The 19,061-nt window shown below is 45.2% G+C and overlaps 1 protein-coding gene across 3 annotated transcripts in view; it reads right to left on the bottom strand.

The window, feature by feature from the left end:
- The window catches only part of RNF213 (ring finger protein 213), a 271,043-nt gene that overhangs the window by 127,924 nt on the left and 124,058 nt on the right, over window positions 1-19,061 (bottom strand). For all 3 annotated transcript variants that reach the window (XM_073649777.1, XM_073649776.1, XM_073649778.1), the window contains exons 10-12: window positions 16,676-16,864; window positions 7,829-8,018; window positions 214-266 (exon numbers count right to left, since the gene is read on the bottom strand). In XM_073649777.1, coding sequence (XP_073505878.1) covers window positions 214-266; window positions 7,829-8,018; window positions 16,676-16,864 — 432 coding nt within the window. The remainder of the gene's footprint in view (window positions 1-213; window positions 267-7,828; window positions 8,019-16,675; window positions 16,865-19,061) is intronic.

The raw sequence follows: 19,061 nt of genomic DNA, 5'->3' as shown, positions 1-19,061 counted from the left end.
TGGCCAGTAACCTAGGTAGCAAGCAGTAAACCATAGAATTAAAAATCCCCTGTTAATAAGAGGTGAATTACACAGCTGCTCGTTTTTACAAACACTTTGCAATTTTACTTAATTTATGATTATGAGAAAACCCTTTTAAACATCTTACTGTCATTTGGAGTAGCTAGCTTATTTTTAATTTTTTTTTATCAGTGTCAGATACGCCTCACTCACTTTCCTGGTTGTTCCATAGTCTTTAGAATTTTTTTTAAAGTTTCTTCAAGTTTCTGAAAGAAGAAAAAGAAACAGAAATAAGTAGTGAGAAACACTCAAGATCATAAGCATTATTTTCATATAAACCGAGGTCACTCATGTCAGTCACTTATCTAGTCCTCACTAACTTTCCTGGATGTAAAGTAACCCCATCCACACATCATAGATCTTTACACTGCAAATTTCAGGGCATTTTGCATTTTTTCAAATCCGCAACATGATTTTTACGTTTAATATTTTCACTCTGGGTATATGCTCTTAGGCAATGCAAAGGGGAAACCGTGAAACAAATCCTCAAAAAACTTACAAGAAAGACATCCACAGCATCCGAATACAGCCATGCAGTTTATAATAGTGAACGGTTAGTACAATGAAATCCATCGGATCATTACCTGACATACAGTCAGCATTTCCAACTCTATCACTGTCATCATTTTATTCTATATCTATAACATGGTAATGGTGATTGAAAAATTAATATTTAAGCTTTATTTTTAGGAGGATGGATATGATTTTTTCTTTTACTATTAAAAAGAAAAAAAGAAACATTTTTGAAAGTTCAGTAAGGAAGAATTACAGTTCCCAAATGGGTGCAACAGCCCTTCAAGTACTGTATGAGTCCAGCAGAAAAAAAAGTTCTGAGCTCCGAAACAAATACGTTTCGGAAGCTAGAAAAATGTGCTCTACATAATAAAACTAACTCAGGCTATGTGCACACAAAGCGTTTTTGATGCCGCGAAAATGCTTGTTAATAGGTCTGCCAGGTATACCAATGGTAATCAGGATGTGTTGTGCACATGATGCGTAAATTTCCGCTCTGGATTCGCATTGCGGTAAAATACGCAGAATGGCCATTGTTCGGACGTTTCCGCCGCAAATTCATGCCCACTGACTTGAATTGAACCACAGCAAATCCACAGGTATAATATCTGTACTTGCAGATTTGCTACGTTTCAATTAAAGCCAATAGATGCGAATTTGCGCCGAAAACGCGGTGCGGGTGGTACCCGGGTCGGGAGAAGAGGACTACAACTCCTCACATCTGACCACTGATAACACCGAGAGCAGCGTCGCTGGGAAGAGCAGTAGTCTGCTATGCCCAGCCCGTGGTAAAAAAAAAAAAAAAAAAGAAGGAAAAACTTTAAAAAAAAAAAATAAATAAAATTATGCTCACCTGTCCGGCAGCCCCCGGTGTCCTCCTGGTACGCGGCGGCGATGCACTGCTCTCGGCAGCCGGCGGTACACTGCGGGAGCACGCTCACTCCCAGCAGTGTACTGAGCTGGCAGGACCTGCGGTGACGTCAGCGACCTGTCGTCACATGACCGATCAGCTGATGCGCACGTGATCTCCCCGTGGGAACATTCTCAAGAATGCTCCCACGGTGGTTAGCTCACCGGGACTCATCAGCTGATCTTCAGCTGATGAACCCCAGTGACCTCCTGCAGCATGTACACTGACAGGAGTGATTTTACACCCCTGTCAGTACACACTGCTGTCTTCTATACCAGTGACATCAGTGATTGCTTATGTCACTGCTGTAGAAGTGACACGGATCGTTGTGGGACACTAGTTGGCGGTGATCGTGGACTATGTCATTGAAAGCGGACCGGTGAGGAATATGGTTGTTTGTCTTTTTACTTTTTTTTCAGAAGATCAAGGGATTCGGGGACAAAGCGTACAATAATTTTTTTTTTTTTAAAAACTGTTTTTTATTTCATTAAAATACTTTATTCTGGCCATGTCTTTTATTGAAAAAGCGGCGACCATTTTACTACGCAGTTAGTAATGGGGGCGTCTTATAGACGCCCTTCATTACTAACCTGGGCTTCACGTCAGCCGCCAATACAAGGCTGACATGAACCCCAACCCCATTACCCCACCGCTACAGGGCAGTGGGAAGAGCAGAGGCTAAGAGCCAGATTTGGCGCATCTTATGGATGCGCCATTTCTGGGACTGCTGAGGGGTGATATTAATAGTATCGATGGCCCCTACCCTCGCTATTAATATCAGCCCAAAGCTGTCTGCTTAGCCTTTTCTGGTTAGATTTTATAGGGAGACCCCACTATCCCTGTACAGATCCCTATAATCTAGCCAGTAAAGGCTAAACAAACAGCTGTAGGCTGATATTAATAGCTAGGGAACATTGTTGGCTAATGGCCCCTTCCCCAGATACTAATATCAGCCCCCAGTGGTCGGCTTTCCCTCTGCTGGTTATAAAAAGGAGGCGGGAGCCCACGCCATTCTTTTTTCATTTTAGGCTATGTGCTCACAATCCGGACGTAGCAGCGCTTTGGACACATATTTTTTGCTGCGTCCAAAATGTTGGATTGTATTGAACACAGGTAAATCCACATGTGTTCACTGAACGATGCAGATTAACCGCATTCTATCCATTCTAGTGGTCAAATTTCTGTTGCAGAATACTAGCGACTCCACAAGAGAATTTGACATGCTGAAGTCCTGAAAGACGCGCCGCATGTCAGTGTCCGCAGCCTCAGATGCACGCATAGTGGACATGGGATTTCTAGAGATCCCATCCACTATGCTGTAACATTTGGGCGCTGCGAGTTTGACCCTGTATAAAGACGCAGTGTCAAACCTGCAGCGGCTCCTAACCGTGGCCACGTACCCAAACTCATCAGCAGCCTGTCAATTTCTGTAGCAGACATGCTAGTCTCCGCTGCAGATTTTGACCGACTGAAGTGTCATTATATGCGGTGGATTCATATGTTCCGAAAACAAAAGTGCGGCATTAGAACACTGTGTTTTGGACGCAACAAAAATACATTGCGTCCAAAGCGCTGCTGAGTGCTGATTGGGGGGCTAAAGAAGGACCATGTTTGCAAATGGCACCTTCCCAGGCTAAAAATAGCAGCTCACAGCAGCCGCATAAATTACATGAATAGAAGTGCTAATGAAGATTGGGTGAATGGAACTAGCTGACACCTAGCTCTTTTGTTTGGTCATGACAAGGTGTCAATCAGACATTTCCATGACCAAGTAAAGTAAACACACAGACACAGAGTAAACACTTTATTTGAAATACAACAGACACATTATTTAATCATTTAAATTAACCAATATACTCACCCCCAGTTCTGCAATAATCCAAGGTTTAACCCCTTTACAACCCAAGGTGGTTTGCACGTTAATGACCAGGCCAATTTTTACAATTCTGACCACTGTCACTTAATGAGGCAATTATTCTGGAATCTGGAACGCTTCAACGGATCCCCCTGATTCTGAGATTGTTTTTTCGTGACATATTGTACTTCATGACTGTGGTAAAATTTCTTCGATATCACTTGCGTTTATTTGTGAAAAAAACGGAAATTTGGCGAAAATTTTGAAAATTTTGCAATTTTCAAAATTCGAATTTTTATGCCCTTAAATCAGAGAGATATTTCACACAAAAGAGTTAATAAATAACATTTCCCACATGTCTACTTTACATCAGCACAATTTTGGAACCAAATTTTTTTTTTGTTCGGGAGCTATAAGGGTTAAAAGTTGACCAGCGATTTCTCATTTTTCCAACAAAATTTACAAAACCATTTTTTAGGGAACACATCACATTTGAAGTCACTTTGAGAGGTCTTTATGACAGAAAATACCCAAAAGTGACACCATTCTAAAAACTGCACCCCTCAAGGTGCTCAAAACCACATTCAAGAACTTTATTAACCCTTCAGGTGCTTCACAGGAATTTTTGGAATGTGGAAGAAAAAAATGAACATTTAGCTTTTTTCACAAAAATGTTACTTTAGACCCAATATTTTTTATTTTCGCAGGGGTAACAGGAAAAAATGGACCCCAAAATTTGTTGTGCAATTTCCCCTGGGCACGCAGATACCCCATATGTGGGGAAAAACCACTGTTTGGGCGCACGGCAGGGTTCAGAAGAGAAGGAGCGCCATTTGACTTTTTGATTGTAAAATTTGCTTGAATAATTAGCGGACGCCATGTTGCGTTTGGAGAGCCCCTGATGTGCCTAAACAGTGGAAACCCTCCACAAGTGATCCCATTTTGGAAACTGGACCCCCCAAGGCACCTATCTAGATGCATAGTGAGCACTTGGAACCCCTAGGTGCTTCACAAATTGATTCGTAAAAATGAAAAAGTATTTTTTTTCCACTTTTTCATTTTTACGAATCAATTTGTGAAGCACCTGAGGGCTCCAAGTGCTCACTATGCATCTAGATAGGTGCCTTGGGGGGTCTAGTTTCCAAAATGGGGTCACTTGTGGGGGAGCTCCACTGTTTAGGCACATCAGGGGCTCTCCAAACGCAACATGGTGTCCGCTAACAAATTGAATGGAAAATCGGCTCAAATTGTTAGCACCACTTTTTTTATTCTGATCGCCTGCATGGCACAGGAATGCAGCACCATCCCTGTGCCGTGCAGGCTGTCAGCGCTGGACAGGGAGAAGATAGTTTGGAGATGCACTGCGCATGTCCAAACAATCTTCCTGCTGTCTGGTGACCCGGATGTTGTCATGACGACATCGGGTCGTCATGGCAACACTCGGGAAGCCGCGGCAGACAGCGCTGGAAGCCGGAAGAGGAGGTGAGTATAACGATCACCTCCCCTTGCCTCCGCAATGCTGCAATCGACTTCGATCGCAGCATCCCGGGGGTTAATGTGCTGGGAGCGGTGCGGGACCGCTCCCTGCACATAGTATCGGGTGTCAGCTGTGACAATCAGCTGACACCCGGCGGCGATCGCGCCCGCACAGCCTGTGTGCGCGCGCGCGATCGCCATGACGTACTAATACGGGTCAGGCTCTTAAAGCCCAGGGCACAGAAGCGTATTAGTACGTCATGGGCTTTAAAGGGGTTAAAGCAATGTCCCAACAAATAACTTTATTTAGGTCCAAAAAGCATTCATTGATGTACAAAAGCGCTTCAAAAAATGTCAAAAACTTGCGGAAAATACGCATGCGTTTTTTCCTGCCAAGGAAATACGGAAACGCACAGGAAATTTCTGCTTCAAATACGGACCGTGCGCACATAGCCTCAAATTACCCATGTCTATATACTTTCAGCCTTTTTACACAATAAACAACAAAGTTGTCATCTTACGTGAGTCTGAGAAAAAAAATCAGCTGACGTTGTTTTGTTTATTCTTCGTTGTCTTGCCAAGTTATATACTTACATACATTCAACAACAAAATTACCTTAACATCACAGCTTCTACTGATCTGTTCTTTTTTTTTTTTTATTTACTCTGACTCTGCCATTATTACAATCTGTTTTCCTCTGACTCACCTCAACATTAAGCTCTTTTTATGTAGTATAAGATAGCTGAGGTTAGAGCTCTGCCCAGCAATAAGTCAGGTCAGTACAATCTGTTTTTCTCGGACTCACCTCAACATTAAGGCTATGTTCACACACGTGTTTTTTTCTGCAGCTAAATCTGCTGACAACTTTTCTCTGGCAGGAAAACAGCTGTGAAAAAAACGCAGCAAAACCAGCGTTTTTGAAACTGCCCTTCTGTCTCTATTTAGGCATGCACATAAAGTTCTGTGGAAAAAAAAGAATCCCATTCTGTTTTGCCATCAAAAACAATGCAAAAATTCAGATGCGTTTTTTTTCACCACCCATTAGTTCCTATGGGTGGAAAAACGCTGCAAAAACGCACCAAACAGGCTGAAAGAAGTGACATGCTCTAGCCAAGGGTGAGAATACACAGCAAACAAAAAGCAACATGTGTAAAAAGAGAATTCTGGTTTCTCATAGATTTTGCTGGTACTGCTAGGCGCAGCTGAAAATGTGTATTAAAATCTGCTGCAAAATACGCAGCAAAACACAATGTGTGTGAACATATCTTACTACATAAAGAGTTTAGGCTAAGATAGCTGAGGTTTTTCCTCGGACTCACTTCAACATTAAGCTCTTTATGTAGCAAGATTATATTCTTCCATAGATGCTGTAACGGGTCTGGGAGGCGGAACCTCTGAGCTACTATACAAGGGGGCGGTCCTTGTAAGGGAGCGGGTGGCGACCAGGCAGGCAGTCACAGCAGGTGACCGGGACAGTCTCTGGAAGAACGGGCAGGAGGTCACGGCAAGTGACCGGGGCAGTCTCTGGATGAACGGGCAGATGGTCACGGCAAGTGACCGGGGCAGTCTCTGGGTAAAGGGTTGGTACGACCTGTGGCGGCTGATGGTAGACGTCAGCTCCCAGGTGAGCAGGCGAGAGTCTCTGGATAAACGGGTGGTCACAGCATGTGACGGCGGAGCCTCCAGGAAGACCAACAGACAGGCGGCAGATGAGCGCTCCCAGGTGAGCGGGCGAGAGTCTCTGGACAGGCGGGTGGTCACAGCACGTGACGGCAGAGCCTCCAGGTAGGCTAGCAGACAGGCAGCAGATGAGCGCTCCCAGGTGAGCGGGCAGGAGTCACTGGACAGGCAGGTGGTCACAGCACGTGACGGCGGAGCCTCCAGGTAGGCTAGCAGGCAGGTAGCAGATGTGCGCTCCCAGGTGAGCGGGCAATCTGGTCCATAGACAGACTGACAGGAGTTGGAAGGCAGACCGTCGGACCTCAGGCAAGCAGGCAGGTAGCTGATGTGCGCTCCCAGGTGAGCGGGCAAGCTGGTCCTTAGACAGACTGACAGGAGTAGTAAGGCAGACCGTCGGACCTCAGGCTAGCAGGCAGGTAGCAGAATATCAGGCAGGAATAAGACAGCAAGCTGGCAGGTACCTGGCAGGTAACTGGCAACGGGACCTGAGGGCTGAAGCAGAGTAGTGAACAGTGCAACAACATTGCTCGGGCACCTCCATTTTGGAGGAGGTGCCTTATATATGGTGAAGTCCTCCGGCCATTGGCCGGGGACTCCTTAGGACGGCGCGCGCGGCCCCTTTAAGAGGGAGGGAGAGCGCGCGCGCGCGCCCTAAGCACAGTGGCCGTGAAGGAGCGCACGCTGCCAGCAGAGCGGGAGGAGGACGCCGGGCACGGAGCAGAGAGGTGAGGTGAACAGCGTCCCTGCCTAGCAGAGGGCAGGGCCGCCGGCGCTACAGATGCATTGTTTTTAGGGGATAACCCCCCTGAAATACAGCCACAACCTGTACAGTAATGCATGGAGAGTAAAAAGCTTGGTACTAAAGGACACAAACCATAAAGACCCCCATACACGTTAGACCAAAGCCGTACAAAATAGACCATTTCAGCCAAAATCAATTGTTTGTTATTTAGGGGCTTTTTTGTTAGGTGGCAAGCTATCAACTTTTGTGAGACGAACGTTCCTAGTCCTCCAAAAGATTGATCAAGCATGTCTGATATTTTCGTTCGACTATCATGCATAGAATAATGTGTTTTTATTCTTCGCTACTCATTGAAAATGTATGTAGCAAATGTTAAAGTGATAATTAAGGCATTAATATGCTGACCATATTATCAATAGCTTGCACTTTGTTAAATGCAGGATCAAGGTATGCAATATGTATGTATCAAGTTAACATTTGCTATTTCTGTATGTAATAACAAAACTGATCATACAACTGATTTGGAAACAGACTCTGTAGTATTAATCCAGCTAGCCTTAAAATATTCATAATATTAAATGATTTACTAACCTCTTTGCTAAAAAATCCACCACCAGAAATTTTGAAGTAACAAGCTTTGAGAACTCCCACAATTCGTACTGGAAATTGATCTAGAAATTTTACCATCTCGTCAAGTGGTATCAAACACAGCCATGACTGGATCACCATTGAGTGTGCCTGAAGTAAATACTTCTTCTTAATCATCTTTCCAAGAATATCGCTGAGATTTAAATAAAGAAAAAGGTTTGTATTAGTCAAAGTAACTTCAGACTGGTGATTCACTTAAAAGGTTAATCCCAAAATAATAATGTTATACCCTACGCATTGGATGATATGGGGATAACTTACTGATCACTGGTGGTCTGACTGGTGGGACCCGCAGAGATCCCAAGCACTGTGCTCAGCTTCCTCCGGCAGTCTCAGGCGATGGAGTGGAGATTGAGCATGAGCACCTCTCCTCCATTGAAGATGGGACTTGGCAGATCATGGTTTCGAGCCCTTTCCTTGGGATCAGTGGTGTCCAAGGGGTCAGGCTGCCAGAAATCAGTTTCTTTGGAATAATCTTTTAAAAGACTCGCTTCACACAGTTTCCATCAATTTTAGTAATTTTATAGAAGGCAAAACATACATATGCTGTATCTGCAGTGTGTTTTTTTCGCCATTCTTTCTAAAATTGTAACAAAAGATAGGACTTTTTATTGCTTACCGCAAAGTCTGCTACTGGTTCTGTTCATTTGAGAACTCAAGAGACCACTGACTATGGATATAGCCATATAGGTATATAGCTGCCACTAGAAGGTCAACATTAAGTAAGGAAAGTCTCAGCTTCTCCTACAGCATATACCTCCATCCTGCAGACACTGAGCTAATCAGTTTGTATGAGAACAATAGGAGATGAAGAAATGAAATCCCTACCAGTTCATAATACAGTCTCAACAACGTTACAACGCTGAAATCAATGATAACTCAACTCATTTGAGAACCTGAGAGAACAAAGCAAACCTTGGCAGAAAAACGTTGTGGTATCGGAGAAAAAAAATCTTCTATCAGAAGGGTGATACGTTGTCCAAAAAAAAAGAAATAGCCCTTAAAGTTAGTAATAAAAATGACTATTTTCTCGTCAATGTCATTGGGGAACATAGGGACCATGGGACTTCCAGAGCAGTCTCTAAAGGTGGGAAGTAGAACATAAGGTACAGTTTAGAGAACCGCTGTCTGTAGTACTCTGAGACCAAGAGCAGTGTCGAAGGATCTAAAAGCTTGCACCCTACAAAATTTTGAGAGAGTGTGTACAGAAGACCAAGGGGTGAATGAGTGAGAGCAACCAACTCTCAAGCGCTCTGAGTTAGAGCACCAAACTAGCACCAACCGCAAATATGCAGCGAGTCATCATGTGGAAGGGAGGCCATCTGCCCTTTTTGTGATAAGCCTCAAGAATGATTGACCATATCCGGAAGGCACTGATGACCTTGGATGCTGTGAGAGTCCTCCTAAAGGCCCCGTCACACTAAGCGATGCAGCAGCGATCCCGACAACGATATGACCTGTCAGGGATCGTTGCTGCGTCGCTAATACATCGCTGGTGAGCTGTCAAACAGGCAGGCTCACCAGCGATCAGGGGAGCAGCGACATCGTGGAAAGGATCTTTCCATGATGTCCTGCTCCCGGTTACCAGCCTGCTGCTGAAGCAGGAGCAGGCTGGTAACTATGGTAAACATCGGGTTACTAAGTGCGCGTGTGCCCCTAGTAACCCGCTGTTTACCATGGATACCACTCTGCTACGGTGCGCGGGAGGTTACCGTTCACCTTAGCAGAGTCGCATCCATGATAAACATCGGGTTACTAGGGGCACATGCACACTTATTAACCCGCTGTTTATCATGGATACGACTCAGCTAAGGTGAACGGTAACCTCCCGCGCACCGTAGCAGAGTGGTATCCATGGTAAACAGCGGGTTACTAAGTGCGCGCGTGCCCCTAGTAACCCGATGTTTACCATGGATACCAGCCTGATCGTTGGTCCCGCTGGTCACACACAGCGATGTGTGCTGGCCAGCGGGAGGCCAACGACCAAAAAATGGTCCAGGACACTTTGCAGCGATCAGCGACCTCACAGCAGGGGCCTGATCGCTGCAAAGTGTCACACATAGCGACATCGCTGGTGAGGTCGCTGTTGCGTCACCAAAACCGTGACACAGCAGCGATCTCGCTATGTGAGACGGGGGCTTTAGTCCTTCTAAGAAGTCAATAAAAAATCCAATTGACTGAATTAAAAAGATTGGGCCAAGTAGATCATTAGCACTGTAACCAAATCCAAGGTATGAAGTGAGTTCTCTCTTGCATGTGAAGAAACAAAATGGTGGCTGAATAACGTCTAATGACCTAATTGATTTAGAGAGCTGATACCATGTTAAGGAGGAAGTTAGACCTGCGATGCAAAACTAACTTGTCCTGAAGAAAAAACAAAAAGGGACATTTGCAAGAAAAGGCAGCCAAGTTGGACACCCACAAGATGGTAGTGATAGGTAATAGAAAGGATACATTCCAAAAGAGCATGCAAAATTCAAAGGGAAATGTGCCTCGAAGGATCAAAGGGAGGAGGACTGCATTGCATCCAGGAACAAGTTGAGATGTAAAGGAGAGCTGAGGCCATGTAGGCCAACCTCTGATAGAAAGTGTAGATAGGGAATTTTGCTGCCAAGTGCCAAAAGGGTAGAATTTTGTTGGAACAGGATAGAAAATGCAAAGACCTGGCCACTGAGGGAGGGGAGAACAACGCATACTGCGCAGGCACAAGACAGGATTTGTCTGCACATGTGCGAGATTTCTCAAGACAATGAGGATGACGTAGGGAGTGTCATCAACGTCCAGGACGGCAAGCAGCAGCCGATGGGAGGGGTGGAGAGGCCAAAGCCACGCTCTTTGGACCGGACGGACCTGATTAGAATACAGCGCGGGATATATTAAAAAGGTTTTTCGGGGCTATACAGGGGGGGGGTCAGGGTGTTATATAAGGATTTAGGGAAAGCAGTGCAGATGCTGAATAAGTTGATATTTTAAGCTACTATGTGACAAATTTGGTGACAGGTTCCCTTTAATTGCATGAAAGCAGATCAACAGATGAAACCATCAGGCCCAGAATCCTCAAGCAGTGGTGAATCACTGAAATGGGGAATGTCCCTGAGGGTATCTGTCTGGATCGGCCTCCATTGAGCCAGGGCGTAATGGCGGCCAACTGTCAAGGCGGGCTCGCCAGCCGTCCGAATTAAACGGGGAAAGTTGTGGAAGGGATGCAGGATCAGCCTGTCTCAATAAGCAACGTCCAGATCTCAGGTGCAATAGGAAGAAAATCTCACGTTTACTGGAGCAATTGATGATGATGAATACAGCTCTCCACAGTTATTCATTACACGAAGTCAACAACGCCTCATGGTGTGATGAACCCAGTTCTTTTCTGGCAATGTGTAGCAGCTCTCCTCACTCCCGCTGTATATAGCACTATAAGTGCACTAAAATTTCTCCTCTCAGCCTGGACCTTGGCATCCACGGCACCTCAGGCTTACAGTAAAGTACTTCAGCTCTCTCCCCACCGCTGGCAACTAAGAATCTAAGAATCGTATTAAGACATCTCTCCTCTGATCTCTAACTGATGTCGTCTGGCAGTTGGGCAACTTTTTGAACCGAGCAGGACGCTATGTCCCATGCGGCTGCACAGATTTCACTGGAGTCCCGACCGTGACCACAGCGAAGGCACTGGCTGGCCTCCTTGATCTTTAGCACCACTCAATCCCAGGGGCACAGGGTTGCTTCTCCTGGGCTCAGTCATTCTACTGCAGGGGCTGCTACCCACCACACTTCACAATAGTATGTGTGTGTGTGTGTGTGTGTGTGTGTGTGTGTGTGTGTGTGTGTGTGTGTGTGTGTGTGTGTGTGTGTGTGTATGTGTGTGTATTAAAATGGCTCTCACACCATCAGGGTTCACAGACATTTGTGATGCCTGACTTTGCAGGGCGACACACAACAAATTCCTTATTGTAGAAAGAAGACTTTTCTTCCAGAAGGGTTACTTGATTATAATGTCGCTCTGATAGATACAGAATTGTTACCACTCCCTGACAATGAAGGAGAACCCTAAAGTAGTAATTCACCTTAATGAAAACCTGAGGAACTATTGCCAAACTGAAAGTAAGTTCCACAAACTAGTAATGAAGATCTTGGACAGTGATTCAGAGGAAAAGCTGGTGTGATAGGCAACAGAGGTTGTGGAGCCATGTGACTGACATTCACTGAGGATAAAGATTCCCTTTATTTCATTGAGTCTATTACAGACTATAGCAATTCCATTCTGAAGCTTCAAACCTTAATTTACTGGTTCACTGTTTGAGGTCCAGTATGGGAAACACTACCCTTATCAGCCCTTTTTGGATTTGAAAATAATTTTTGAAAACGCTTTTCATGAGGTAACAGTGTAATTTCCCCCTGGGTGAGGAGAGTCTGGATTATGGAGAAAAAGAGGAAATTATGGAGGGATCGTTATGGGGAGAAGACTAGAAGAAAATTGAAGGAGGAAGAGAAAAATTCTATATTTACAAAGGTGACTTATTATAAGGGTATCGAATCCATGGGAGACTCAGACGTCTAGAAAAATTGTATGGTTACTGCATCTGTGAACCAATATTTAAGCCACAATGTTCTTCTATGAGCCAGTGATAATGCAGAGGTGTGGGTTCTAAACCAAGCCACATAAAGCGGGGCCTCGCAAATATATTTCCCAGCTTGAGCAAGTTGATTTGCCATGTTGGCCAATTCTTCAGAGAAATCACCGATGAAGGGGCCATTATGGAGCTATTTTGACTGCCCAGAGGACGCCCCACTGACCCAGGAACAGATTGGTCTCAGTGGCTTAAAAAGCTATGCTTCAAGTCACCAGTCCGGGTGATCGTGAAAAGAAGTTCTATCTGCCATAGGCAACACTTTATTTTTGACCAAGAGGGAAACTGGTGGATACACTGCTGAAGAAGACGACCTTATTTTCAGGAGATCCCCAGAAAACAGGCACTTTCAGATCAAAAGCTTAGGCTTAGTGAAGTGATTATCAGGGTATTTCTACTCCTTCAACATCTTCAAATTCAGAATGAGAGGGAAATGCTGTTGGGTGCACCCCTGTACAATGTCCATTTTCAGACATGATCAGATATCAAAATCAAACATCAGAATGAGGTCAGTTTGAGGCTAAATACCCTGTCTGACCAGTGATCCTGACAAGTGACTTTTACAACTGTAATAATAATAAATAAATAAAAAGTCACTGTTTGCTGATGGGACTTGAATCCAAAATTCTGTGTCCAGAAGCCACTGCACTAACCACGGAGCTATAAACTTAGGTGAAGAAACCTAGGAGTTCTATTTGGTTGTATGATTTTCAGTGCAAACCTGTCTGAAACTCATTGGGATGTATGCACAGACTGCAAGCAAGCCAAATTCAAATGATGTTTGATTTTGATGTGTGAGTCTGATGTGTGACTTTCTTTAAACATCAGAATCACAATGACTTTTAGTTACCCTGAGTATTTTCATGGTTGATCGCATAAGACAAGAAAAGCTGCCAGTTACTAAGATGTCTAAAAGTAATTGTGATTCTTATTTTGATGTTTGAGAAAAGTCAAATATCAAAGCCAAGCATCACTGAAGTTTGTGTGCTAGCCAGCATCATTTAAAAATCAAAAGTTTATTTTTTCTGCACCAGGGATTTGAATTCAGAAAGTCCACTCTGTGAGGCAAGAGAGTTACCATTCTGCCATAAACTCAAATAATGCTGCCAGATAGTAAATCTCATAAACCAAGAAAAACTAAGCAAATACTCATGGAGTCTGGAAGTCCTTCTGATTTTGATTCTGATGTGTGAAGAAAGTCAGATATCAAACTCATTCATCAAACTCATATATCATTTGAATTTGGTTTGGACAATGTCTGTGTGAAAGTCCTGATTGCACTGAAAATAACATAACCAAGTATGGCCACTTTTCTGTAATGAGTTTATAGCTCAATGGTAAGTGTGCTGACTGAAACATATGCTTTTGGGTTCAAGTCCCAGTAGGGACACTCAACTTTTTATAATTAATTATTATTACTACTAATATTGTACTATTATTATTATCCTTTCGAACCAAAACTATGTGAAACAGATGCCTTACCATTAAACTGTAGGTTCGTTATTTGACTATTTAGGTAGTGATATATAATAATTACCGTATTTTTCGGACCATAAGACGCACTTTTTTCTTCCAAAATTTTGGAGGAAAATGGGGGGTGCGTCTTATGGTCCGAATGTTGGGGGGTGGTGTGTATATATATATATATATATATATATATATGGTGTGGGGGAGCGGTAGCAGTGGAGGAGCGGGGCACAGGAGGCAGCAGCCACCCTCTCTAGCCTACACTGCCCCCGCTGCTAAAGAAAATGAATATTCACTGCTCCCCACGCCCATGGGGCGTGGGAAGCACTGAATATTCATGCTCCTTAATAGCGGTATACAGTGTAGCCACGCTGCTGCTCCTGATGCTGCCGGCTATCTCCTGTGCTCGCTGATAAAGGGCATGAATATTCAACCTCTCTCCACTCCCATGGGCGTGGGGAGGGAGTGAATATTCATGGCCTTTAATGAGCGGGCACAGGAGATAGCCGGCAGCAGCAGCCGCAGCGTGGCTCCGCTGTGTGCCGGCTATGAAGGAGAGTGAAGTCGCTGATCCCCGCGTGCACAGTCCCGACATGGAGAGCAGTGACTTCCGGCAGCTGATCTCTCCATGTGAGCCGCGCATGACAGGGACGTCATGCGCGGCTCACATGGAGAGATCAGTGCAGGCAGACAGGACGCAGCGCTGGAGGAGAGAAGAGAGGTGAGTAGGAGTGTTTATTTATTTTAAGGTGCAGCCTGATGGGGATTAGGGGGACCATGCATACTAGGACAGGGAATAGCGGTGCCATGCATACCAGGACAGGGGATTAGAGGTGCCATGCATACCAGGACAGGGGATAAGGGGTGCCATGCATACCAGGACAGGGGATTAGGGGTGCCATGCATACCAGGACAGAGATTAGGGGTGCCATGCATACCAGGACAGAGATTAGGGGTGCCAAGCACACCAGGACAGGGATGAGGGGTGCCAAGCATACCAGGACAGGGATTAGGGGTGCCATGCATACCAGGACAGGGATTAGGGGTGCCATGCATACCAGGACAGGGATTAGGGGTGCCATGCATACCAGGACAGGGATGAGGGGTGCCATGCACACCAGGACAGGGATGAGGGGTGCCATGCATACCAGGACAGGGATGAGGGGTGCCATGCACACCAGGACAGGGATGAGGGGTGCCATGCACACCAGGACAGGGATGAGGGGTGCCATGCATACCAGGACAGGGATGAGGGGTGCCATGCATACCAGGACAGGGATGAGGGGTGCCATGAATATCAGGATAGGTATGAGGGGTGCCATGCATACCAGGATAAGGATGAGGGGTGCCATGCATACCAGGATGGAGGGATGCCAGGCATACCAGGATGGGGATGGGGACCACATATAAAAGAAAGGGGGGGCGGCATATATACTAGGATGGGGATCACGTATTAAAGGAAGGGGGGGCATATATACCAGGATGGGTGACATTGTCAGAATTGGGGGACATTACCCCTATACCAGTGTCAGCAGAAGACCCCCTCCCCCTTAAAAGTGCATCATGACCACATTTTTTGCTCAAATTTTTATTTTTTTATTTTCCTCCTCTAAAACCTAGGTGCGTCTTATGGTCCGGTGCGTCTTATAGTCCGAAAAATACGGTACATAGCAAAAGTAAATTGGTAGTTTGCAGCCAGTTCTTGGGTGGATGGAAAGAAAAATTTACAATAAAGAAATGTTATCATTAGACCCCTTTAAGAAATTATGCAAATGTACAGTCACTTAGAAATAGATATGTAGTAAATTAGTGCCTCCCAATTTACTTTGGCTATGTAATTTACCATGCAAATAGACAGCGTGTCTGAAACTCTTAACACGTCAGGATGACAATCAGAATGTCAGATATTAAAAGTAAAACACCGTACACAGTATTTTGGCCACCTTTATGCAACATTAAAAAAAGAAGATTATACCTTCCCTCTATACAACCATTAATAATTGTCCATAATTGACAAAATCCCTAAATCTAATCTTTATCCACTGGTGAATGCATTAGTGCATACTGACACCCTGTTTGAACTGTAGATTTCATATGCAAACAAATATTCATATATCACACCTCTGGATCACTAGATGGCTATACAGGGATGAATCACTACAGCTTTTCTTTGTCATTTCAGCACAGGAATGGTGGTACCAACGTAAGGTTCCTGACCCTAGTCTTATACTCAGCAGCCACCGTCTTCAGCAATTCCCAGTGCCGCTCCGGTCCTGTGCTGCCATCTTGTGACCACAACTTCTGACTCACTTGAAGTCAGAGATAACAGTCTCAGATTCTCAATGTAAGTCTGTGAGAGCCTCGTTACAGTGAAGTAGTGACTTCCGGATCACTCCAACAAACAGTGGAAAGATCTGCAGGTCACAGACTGCTGAAGACCGACCGGAGCAGTGCCAAGAACAGATGAAGACGGGGCAGGTAAGTGTAAGACCAACGGCAAGGAACAGAGATTAGTAGCAGCACTCCAGCGGTAAAATGAAGAAAAAAAAACCCTTGAGTGGTGCTTCAGTCCAGCTCCATCCACTCACTGGGACATTGTTATGGCCCACAAAAGGACACAGAAATTGAATGCAGCACTTACTGTATAACAAACATTTCACAATGTATTTTACAACAAATATTTAAAAAAGAATGTTACCTTGAATATTTTCTAACTCTATCATAGGTTAGGCCTTCAAGACCTGCCCAGACATCTTCTTGATCTGACATTATGGTCTCCGTGTTGGACATTTGAGAAAATGTATGCAGGACTGGCAGGGCCCATACCCAGTGCTCTATAGCTTGATCTATACATCGCTGGCATAGCTGCCTTAATAGATCATGTATGCTGTAACACAAAAGTAAAAGAAAGCGCAAGTAATCAGAGGGCACACATTGAGGAAAAATAGATCAAAAACATAAATCCAAACATCATTTCTTACCTCATAACAAAATGTATTTTTTTCACAATGAAGCAAAGGTGCATTAAATACTGCAGACAACACATAGAAATACAATAGGGGAGATGTATGAATACCCCTTCCCGTTGGGGAAAATTTTTGATTTTTTTTGCACTTTTATTTATTTTTTACATTTGCATAGCCATATGAGGGATTGCTTTTATTTTCTTTTTTTTCCTTGGGTTTTTTTTTTTTTTGGGGGGGGGGGGGGTGAGGGTAGTTTTAATTTAAAAAAACATATTGAAAAAGTCTGGTTTTGTAAAGCTTTACAAAAGTAGTAATTGATTATGAAGGAACCAAGTTTTAATAACACACCGAGAACAAGACAATGGAGTGGAAGAAAGGAATGTAAAGAGGCCAGTTGTAGCATTTTACATGTATATGTGTAAAGGGTCTAGGAGGTGGAACCTCTGAGCAACTATACAAAGGGGCAGTCCTTGTAAGGAAGCGGATGGCTCCCAGGGAAGGCGGGCAGGTAGTCACGGCAAGTGACAGGGACAGTCTCTGGGTAGAAGGGCAGGAGGTCACGGCAAGTGACGGGGACAGTCTCTTGACAGGCGGATGGTCACGGTAAGTGACAGCAGGGTAAGAGTCTCTAGACGGGCAGGTGGTCACGGCAAGTGACAGCAGGGAAAGAGTCTCTAGACGGGCAGGTGGTCACGGCAAGTGACAGCAGGGAAAGAGTCTCTAGATAGGCTAGCAGGCAGGTAGTAGGTGAGCGCTCCCAGGTGAGCGGGCAAGAGTCTCTGGACAGGCAGGTGGTCACGGCAAGTGACGGCAGAGCCTCCAGGTAGGCTAGCAGGCAGGTAGCAGGTGAGAACTCCCGGGTGAGCGGGCAAGAGTCTCTGGACAGGCAGGTGGTCACAGCAAGTGACGGCTAAGCCTCCAGGTAGGCTAGCAGGCAGGTAGTAGGTGAACGCTCCCAGGTGAGCGAGTAAGAGTCTCTGGACAGGCAGGCAGGTATCAGGCAGGTATCTAGCAGGTACTTCCTGGTCCGCAGGCGGACTGATCCATAGACAGACTGGCAGGTGCTGGTAGGCAGACTGTCGGACCACAGGATAGCAAGCAGGTAAGCAGATATCAGGCAGGTATCAAGCAGGAATCTGGCAGGTGACTGGCAGGTAACTGGTAACGGGACCTGAGGGCTGAAGCAGAGTTGAAAGGCTTTGCAACAACATTGCACGGGCACCTCCATTTTGGAGGAGGTGCCTTATATATGGTGAGGTCCTCCGGCCATTGGCCGGGGACTCCTTAGGACGGCGCGCGCGGCCCCTTTAAGAGAGGGGGAGCGCGCGCGCGCCCTAAGCACAGAGGCCGGGAAGCAGTGCGCGCTGCCAGCAGAGCGGGAGGAAGCCGCCGGGCACGGAGCGGAGAGGTGAGGGGAACGGCGTACCTGTCTGGCAGGAGGCAGGGACGCCGACGCTACAATATGTGTGTACATACACTACCGTTTGGTAGTCACCCAGACAATTTTGTGTTTTCCATGAAAACTCATACTTTTATTTATCAAATGAGTTGCAAAATGAATAGAAAATATAGTCCAGACATTCACAAGGTTAGAAATAATGATTTTTATTTGAAAGAATAATTTTCTCCTTCAAACTTTTCTTTCGTCACAGAATGCTCCCTTTGCAGCAATTCCAGCATTGCAGACCTTTGGCATTCTAGCTGTTAATTTGCTGAGGTAATCTTGAGAAGTTTCCCCCCATGCTTCCTGAAGCCCCTCCCACAAGTTGGATTGGCTTGATGGGCACATTTTTTACGTACCATACGGTCAAGCTGCTCCCACAACAGCTCAATGGGGTTGAGATCTGGTGACTGCGCTGGCCACTCCATTACAGATAGAATACCAGCTGCCTGCTTCTTCCCTAAATAGTTCATGAATAATTTGGAGGTGTGCTTCGGGTCATCGTCCTGTTGTAGGATGAAATGGGTTCCAATCAAGCGCTGTCCACAGGGTATGGCATGGCGTTGCAAAATGGAGTGATAGCCTTCCTTATTCAAAATCCCACTTACCTTGTACAAATCTCCCACTTTACCAGCACCAAAGCAACCCCAGACCATCACATTACCTCCACCATGCTT

The sequence above is a fragment of the Phyllobates terribilis genome, unplaced genomic scaffold (genome assembly GCF_046119375.1).
Source record: "Phyllobates terribilis strain yellow unplaced genomic scaffold, ASM4611937v1 Scaffold_10__3_contigs__length_209671492, whole genome shotgun sequence".
NCBI lineage: Eukaryota > Metazoa > Chordata > Amphibia > Anura > Dendrobatidae > Phyllobates > Phyllobates terribilis.
The sequence above is the reverse complement of the archived record's forward strand: the minus strand, read 5'-3'. Positions and strand labels throughout refer to the sequence as shown.